The sequence below is a fragment of the Berghia stephanieae genome, chromosome 1 (assembly GCF_034508935.2).
Source record: "Berghia stephanieae isolate SIO BIC M18660-M18661 chromosome 1, UCSD_Bste_1.3, whole genome shotgun sequence".
NCBI classification, from domain to species: domain Eukaryota; kingdom Metazoa; phylum Mollusca; class Gastropoda; order Nudibranchia; family Aeolidiidae; genus Berghia; species Berghia stephanieae.
In genome coordinates this window covers 85278205-85287212 of record NC_088360.1, presented here as the reverse complement: position 1 = coordinate 85287212, position 9008 = coordinate 85278205, and the positions used below count along the sequence as shown (strand labels likewise).

The 9008-nt window shown below is 34.9% G+C and overlaps 1 protein-coding gene across 2 annotated transcripts in view; it reads right to left on the bottom strand.

The window, feature by feature from the left end:
• The window catches only part of LOC144959768 (lysosomal cobalamin transporter ABCD4-like), a 49389-nt gene extending 41201 nt beyond the window's left edge, over window positions 1–8188 (bottom strand). The window contains exon 1 of one of the 2 annotated variants that reach the window (XM_078892512.1): window positions 7990–8188. In XM_078892512.1, the coding sequence (XP_078748638.1) occupies window positions 7990–8027 (38 nt within the window). In that variant the 5' untranslated portion in view covers window positions 8028–8188. The remainder of the gene's footprint in view (window positions 1–7989) is intronic. The other variant, XM_078892504.1, reaches the window with a different exon arrangement.
• Between the last annotated feature and the right edge of the window lie 820 nt (window positions 8189–9008).

The window sequence follows — 9008 nt, the reverse complement described above, 5'->3', positions numbered from 1 at the left end:
CGTGACATTTTTTGTATTGCTTGATAACAATAAAAGTTCTCCATAAATTTTAATGATTATTTTAGAAGTAATAGAACACGATATTATCTCTGTATAAAATTCCATAGTAATTTATGGAAAATACGGGTACGGTATTGTTTTTTGTCTTTTTCAAACAGACTGCAAAAATGAAATATCAAGATGTCAATTTGTGTATAATCCAGTTTTAAAACGCGTGTATTTCAATTGCGGACTAATATGTTAGATAATTGTGTCATTATCCAAGCTACAATGCATACAGGATAGCACAAGTGATAAAAGCAGGTGGTTAAATAACACACATTCTCCTTCTTTAAAAGCCGTGTTTAACCACAAGTTCTTTTTCATTTTACACATTTGTCTTTCCTCATACATCGTCGAGCATTTATATATATAATTATTTTTTTTTAATTGAGCTTTATATAGCGCAATATCCACTAAATGTGCTCAAAGCGCTTTACAGGGGGTCCCTGGTCAACAGCAACATTTAACATGTAGGACGAGACATGACGCCTGTTAGGCGATATTACAATTTTTCGGACAAAGACAACGCTGTTAACGGCCAGGTACTCATTTTACACCTGAGTACGGTGAGAGAATGTGAGTAAAGAGCCTTTTCCAAGGACTCAACTGTGTGCCGAGCGCGAGGCTCGAACCCAGGCTCGAACTATAACGCAATATCCACTAAACGTGCTGAACGCGCTTTACTGGGGTCCCCAGTCAACAAGCAACACTTAACTAGGACGAAACATGGGGCCTATAAGGCGGTATTGCAGGGCTGTTTGTTTTTCTTCCCGACTAAGACAACACTGTTCACGCCGGGTACTCACTTTACACTCAAGTACGGTGGGAGAATGTGATTAAAGAGTCGTGTCAAAGAATCCAATTATGCGCCGCTCAGAGCAGGAGTCGAACCCTGGACCTCCCGATCCGAAGGCGAATGTCATTGCCGCACATTATCGAATAGGTATACAGTTTTGCATGGATAAAAATTGAGCCATTTAATTTGATATAATATTGTTTCTCCACGAAGGAACAATCGTGTAATGTCAGAATACTGGTTCAAATTTCCTTGGAAGAGTGAAACCAGTACTCAGTAGCTGAATACACACCTTGTTCAAATAATCTTCTGGTCTCAGAGTGATGGCTTCTTATTTTATGGTCTGAATGAATGCTAATCTTCAATAAAGATCTTCCATCCTCGCTCTTTTATGGCCCGTAATTGTATGAATGTGCCTATACACCCTGCTACGTAATAGTTATGCTACCTTATGATTCAATGCATAAGCTTTCATTGCCAGTCCTCTTGACTGATTACACAGTTTCAAGCAGTTTTGAACCATAAGAGAATAAAGTGTGACGTCACAACTTCTGCTTCCCATTATGACGTGTTTAGTTACTCTGATAAGGTTTTGATAGAGGCATTGTGTATTGAGGAAGATCGGGGACCTGCAAGAAACCTCAATGAGTTTCCAAATAAACACCTGGCCCGGTTGTTTGAACAGGAGAGAAGGAAGTAGCCGACCTAAATCATGCCTTACGGACTGTAGTATTGCTATCATAGAAGAACTAGTCTGTTCAAAAGTGTCACGACCAGGGACTCATGAGTCACAAAGACAGATTGCAAACACTCCTGGGTGTAGTAAAACAACTATAAACAACAGCATAAAAAAGGAATATGAAACTGAAAGCCCTTAAACATTGTCAAGAAATATCACCGATGTGAAGGAAAAATGAAAAACCTGTGCTTGACTTTTATTGGATAAACTGAACACTAATGATGTAAAACGGGTTGTTCTTACGGATGGAAAGGATTTCACTTTCGAAATCCACAAAAAAATCGTCAAAATGATGTTGTTTATGGTAACGATTAAAGGAACATTAATTCAAATCGTCTTTATCGTGATGAAAATAGGTTCTCTAGAAAAATAATGATGTCTGCTTGTGTTTCTTTGTTTAAAAATGCAATGAAATGATTTTAAAAAACATTGTTAAAAAAAAAGATTTATGTAAATGCGTGTACAGTGTTATGAATATTGTTTGAATGGTTTAGGAGATTCGACTGTTTAAAAAAAGTCTCAGTTTTAATGATCATCCGATATATATATATATATATATATATATATATATATATATATATATATATATATATATATATATGTATATATATATATATATATATATATATATATATATATATATATATCCAACCCGATTCAATATATATATATATATATATATATATATATATATATATATATATATAATATATATTGTTATGAATATTGTTTGAATGGTTTAGTAGATTCGTCTGTTTAAAAAACGTCTCAGTTTTATTTATCACCCGATATATATATATATATATATATATATATATATATATATATATATATATATATATATATATATATAACGGGTGATCACTAAAACTGAGACGTTTTTTAAGGGGAGGGGCGACACCTGAAACTATTTTCAAGAATAATGATTATATCCAATATCTTTTTATATTGGGACATTGCCTATGACCAATGGATTCGAACCATGTGATTTATTTCGGTGGGCGTGTCCGGTTGCCATGGTGACGGCCGCCATCTTGGATTTTTCTCTTCTCTGGGTGCTATTTTAAAAAGTTACTTTCTCAATAAGTTTCCATTGAATTTTCTTGAAATTTGGCATGGTTGTATATTTGTATATTGTTAAAAAAAATACAGAGCACTTTTTAAATATTTTAAATAGATTTTTATTTACAAATTTTTAAAAATAATATTTTTTCGGTATGATAAAAATCATGTTTTTTGACATAAAAATGTCAATTTTTCAAAAAATAATAAAGATATTTAAAATTCCTTCTGTATGATTTTAGATAATCACTATAGCTCTAGACATGCAAAATTTTTAACAAATTGATTGATAAATGACAAAATAAGATAAAAAATAGTGTTAAAAAATGTCATTTTGAGTAAAACGAGATCAAAGATAACAATGAATGAAAAAAATAAGACAAAACGGTATAACCAGCTCAAAACATATCAGCACCGTATGAGGGTCCCCCGTGTTCTTTTTCTGCCTCCCTCTGGGCTTTTTCACGGGTCTGAGCTTTCATTTTGCCTCTTTTTTTTCTCTTTATGTTGAGCAACCCTTATGCTTTGGTCAAGTCTTTTTGACTCTGCTTCCTGACTCAACATCTGGGAGTGTTCTCCCAGTCCACCGATGCTCAAAGACACTTTCAGGGATGTTATTTCTGTTGGACCAAAATTATACTCTGCACCAAACTCAACTTTTTTCAGGGAATGGAAGTATGTTTTATGGCATCTTGACCAAACAGAATTATGAAACCTTTCGTTTGGATTTTGTGTTGTCTTCATCTCACAACACTTCAACAAAGCATATACAGGCTTCAAGTGCTCATGAATTAAATCAAAATTCAAAGGTGTATTTACACGCTGCTTGTGTCAACAGTTTACACATGGGCAGCAATATATTTTTTATAAAAGCATCTGGAGTCCGGTTCAGGAGGACAATACCTATGTTGAGGGAAGTCATTGGTGTAATAACCGTGGTAAAGACCAGCAAGAATAGCCCATTTCATTTCTTTCCGCTGTGGCATTGCTTGGAATCGCTTTATCATAATACTACTTACTATCACACACCAAATTCCAATCAAAGATTTGTGGTCACGGGTCAACCACGAGCCATCATAACTTTCTTGCTTTCTTGGCTTTTGTAGCAAATAACTGTAGCCAACGTTTGGATTTTTTTGTCACTTTAGGTATAGTTATAATAATCCAGTAAAAATTGGAAATATTTAGAGATAATTAACGTGAATACGTGTCAAAATCTGATCGGTTGACGCAATCTACTTAGATTTTGCTAAAGCTTTTGATTCTGTTCCCCATCAAAGACTCTTAAACAAACTGGAAGCTCATGGTGTACAAGGAAATACTCTAAGCTGGATTAAGCATTTTCTAGTAGGCAGGAAACAGAGAGTTAGCGTGCAAGGCACAGTGTCAAATTGGACAGAAGTTCTTAGTGGAGTGCCACAAGGCAGCGTCTTAGGTCCAACTCTTTTCGTAATCTTCATTAATGATTTACCAAGTATTTTGTCTAGCTCATGTTCAATGTATGCCGATGATACTAAAGTATACAGAAAGGTAAACAATCTAGAAAATAGAGACAGTCTTCAGTTAGATATTGACAATCTAGTCAACTGGGCAGACGATTGGCAACTGAAGTTCAACGCTGGAAAATGCACAGTGCTACATCTTGGAACGAAAAACAAAATCTTTCACTACGATATGAGACAGCATCACTGTAGCGACAGAACAGCTCTGAATAAGTCAAAACTTGAGAAAGATTTGGGAGTACATGTTGATACTAAATTAAAATTCTCAAAGCATATAGAAACACAAGTTAATAAGGCAAACAGAATCCTTGGACTCATCAATAGATCTTTTACCTATTTAGATGCAGCAACTATGAAAATACTATTTACTGCATTAGTCAGACCCCATCTCGAGTTCAGCAACTCAGTATGGTCACCCAATTTGAGAAAGATAAGAAACTTATTGAAGGCGTGCTTCGCAGAGCAACAAAAGTAATTCCTGGTTGAAAGATAAGCAATATGAGGATAGACTGAAACGTATTGAAATTCCAAGCATGACATACAGACGAGTACGAGGTGATATGATTGAAACATACAAGTTTACACACAGTTTGTATCAAGTCGAGAGTAAACTTTTCGTGTTTGCAAACAATGGAACCAGAGGTCATAATTACAAGCTGCATAAACCAAGGTGTAACACATCGCTTAGGCAACACTACTTTAATCAACGTGTGATCGACCGCTGGAACAGTCTCCCTGAAACGGTGACCAATGCTCCAAGTGTCAACGCCTTCAAAAATAGCTTAGATAGCCACTTAGCAGATTACATGTTTAGCATAGTTGAACCGCCCATTAAGATCCCATCAAAGGGTTAGACGTATATACAGGTCAAAAGATCTGTTAGGGTTAGGGCCTTCAATTTATCAAAAAGTTTATATATTATAGATACAGGTCAAAAGATCTGTTAGGGCTTTTTATTGACTTTTATCTCGATGAACTGAATGCCAAGATCAGCAAAGGCACAAAACGCCTAATACGCTGGAAAACTATACTATACTATACTATACTAAAACAACTGATCAATCGAAATGTAAACAGATCGTAGTAAAATATCTATTGTCTTCTGGCACTTTTCTATTCACTTCATATCTTGTTGTTACCAACATAAGTGCCTGCTCCACTCACTTTTCTGAATTAAAAATTCACCCCATACACCGGAGCATACTCAATGTCTCAATCGTTTCTATGTTATATGTTTGTGTTGAGAATATTGGCTATTAAGCTTAACTGCTGGTCAAAATTATTCGCGATGGTGGTGTACGAACGAATCGGCGGTCTCAAGAAGTGGGTGAGAGAGGATCTAGTAATGACTTTGAGTTTGAAACGAATATTTTTGTGTTCGTGGATAGCTCACACGGTAGAGCCACGCTCTCACCTGCCAGGCGGAGTTGTCGTACCAATAAGGTCGCAGGTTCAAACCCACCACCGCCGCGAAAAAATTTTTATTCTCTATTGTCTTCTGGCACTTTTCTATTCACTTCATATCTTGTTGTTACCAACATAAGTGCCTGCTCCACTCACTTTTCTGAATTAAAAATTCACCCCATACACCGGAGCATACTCAATGTCTCAATCGTTTCTATGTTTATGTTTGTGTTGAGAATATTGGCTATTAAGCTTAACTGCTGGTCAAAATTATTCGCGATGGTGGTGTACGAACGAATCGGCGGTCTCAAGAAGTGGGTGAGAGAGGGATCTAGTAATGACTTTGAGTTTGAAACGAATATTTTTGTGTTCGTGGATAGCTCACACGGTAGAGCCACGCTCTCACCTGCCAGGCGGAGTTGTCGTACCAATAAGGTCGCAGGTTCAAACCCCACCACCGCCGCGAAAAAAAAAATTTTTATTCTCTATTGTCTTCTGGCACTTTTCTATTCACTTCATATCTTGTTGTTACCAACATAAGTGCCTGCTCCACTCGCTTTTCTGAATAGTAATAGAGGCGAACTTTCACCCTGACTCAACATCCAATCCCTGGCGCGGAGTCAGAGGTCGAGAACAAGGTCAGCCAATCAGATCGCACCATTCGTGATCACGTTGTATTTACCTGACAACTTGACCTCTTATCAGCTGTTTTACACACAATCTTCGTTCACGACTCACAGTTTCTAAACCCCTCCCCTGCCCATATTCTGATATTTTTGAGACTGAAACCGTGTCAACTAGACGGGCAAAGAGTAGACTAAACTATCGATATCAAAAATTACAACATCGATATGGATTATAATGCTTTTCAGTCCTATTATTTTCAGTTGAATTCTCACAAAAAATTGAAAAGTTTGGTATTTTCATGTCGACTTCCATGGCTATGAAAGACAATTTACAAACTTTATATTATCCAAATCACCATATCAGTGCTGAAAATATGTGAAAAAAAGGATTGTTCTTTGATAATAAATAAAAAACTGAAATTTTATATTTTGACCCAAAAATCGATATTTCAGGTGTCGCCCCTCCCCTTAAACAGACGAATCAACTAAACCATTCAAACAATATTCATAACACTATATATATATATATATATATATATATATATATATATATATATATATTATTATATTATATATATATATATATATTATATTATATTATATTATATATATATATATATATATATATATATTGAATCGTGTTGGATACAAAATATGGTACGAATAGTGCTTGACATGTAACAAAAAAACTGATACAAGTCTGAAATTTTACCATATCAAACCCATTTATTGAAATTCATTCTATATTTTTGTAAAATGTAAACGATTGTTGCACCACAAATTTGCCATTTCGGAGATTTGAGACGTAATTCTAAAATTTTGAAGTCATGTCCGTCATGAACCAATTGATTTTCTAATTTGTATCCGTGGTATCCAATATGACTTATAAGAGTCGTATATCGTTTAATACTGAAGCAGAGTTAAAAGAGTCAATTCAAGATGCACGGGATCAAACCACTATTCAGCATAGTATAAAATCAATTGGATCATGGGAAAAAAGCCAATGTATAGTTGTTCATCAAGCAAAATGGCGGCTCGACAGATCACATCAAAATGTGAGAATGACGTCCTAAATCCTCGATATGCGGTAATTTTAGAATTAGTTTATTTCAATAGATTTTCTTAAAGCATTGTGTCTATTGTTGGATTTCAATAAATGGGTTCAATTGTGGTAACATTTCAAACTTGTATCATTTATAGTCGGACAGCTACAGGCGTCTAAACTTTTCCAAAATAAAATTTGTTCGCATCCGATATATATATATATATATATATATATATATATATATATATATATATATATATATATATATATATATATATATATGCGTGAATCCGTATGTTTAATTGTAACTATTTTCTTTGTTTTGGGATTTATGGGTAGGTGAAAATCATGAGTTGCGCATATAGGTATATAAACGATAGGAATTCATGGGTTTTTTCATGTAAAAAAATATTTAAGCAACAGGTGACAAATGCATGACTCTTAAATGGATTCTTCTTGAAATTCACTAAATGAAATGGTATTTTGGAGCAAATTCCCAGAGGAGGTGTCTATATGGTGAGCTTGGAATATATCTTGGAAACTGATTAAAATAATTTTAAGTTTTAGTAATGAAAGGACAATTTTGCAAACTTTTGATACATAGTTATATAATATACCAATGCACTCGATTAAGTTCAGTTATCAGTTTGACCAAATTAATATTGGCGTATTGAAACTTAAATTTAGTTGGAATGAATGATAAATTCTGCAGTAACACATCACCATATAACTAATGTTCATTATCAGTTTTATAAAAACATTTTCTAACTTACTCGTCTGAAGATGGGTTGGGTTCTTCAAGCTTCTCCATGATTTAATTGTAAAATAAAACTGGATTTGAAATTTAGATACACATAATAAGCAGAATATGAAATTATAATATCCAGAGATCAACCTGTCGTCAATTCAACTTGGTGTCCCAATCACACCTTCACGATAAAACAGCCCTCACGTTCTGCTGACGATAATTGTGGCAGTTGTGGCAGATGTGATTAGACGGGTTGGTGGTGTTGGCAAAAACATTGTTTTGCAGTGTGTTGTTTGAAGATAAAAGAAAAAGTGATGCGTAATACGTGACTGAAATGATCAATTGAGCATTTTTTTCTTTTTTTTTTTTTTGCGCTTTTGTATAGCGCAATTGCCACTAAACGTGCTCAAAGCGCTTTACAAGGAGTCCCTGGTCAACAGCAACATCTAACATGTAGGACGGGACATAACGCATGTTAGGCGATATTACAATTTTTCGGACAAAGACAACGCTGTTAACGGCCAGGTACTCATTTTACACCTCATTTTTAGAGAATGTGAGTAAAGAGCCTTTTCCAAAGACTCAACTATGCGCCGAGCGCGAGGCTCGAACCCAGGACCTTCCGATCCGAAAGCGAGTGTCATACCACTAGACCACATAGCCGCACAATTAACGGATATTATGTTGTATCTATTGGATAACAGCAACATTTTTAAATATGAGAATTTAAGTTATCTGAAGAGGAAACAAATAAAGAAACACAAACGAAAGTGAGGTCCCGAGTTTTAGAGTTTTTGCTAAGATGAGGGTCATTTAAATCTATCGATTTTTGAAGGACGAGTTTTCTGGCCAAATGTTCAAATTTGGGTTTTTCCAGAGTACGGCAGAATATTCTGACGATCGAGTGAGATACTTAACTAAAAAACGACATCCCATCAGACGGCGTTAGGTCAATGACTAATAACTGTTCTTTGTTTATAAACTAGACTTTAATTTTTACTTTACAGAAAGCACATTAATGATGCTCCAAAAATAGTAGAGGTT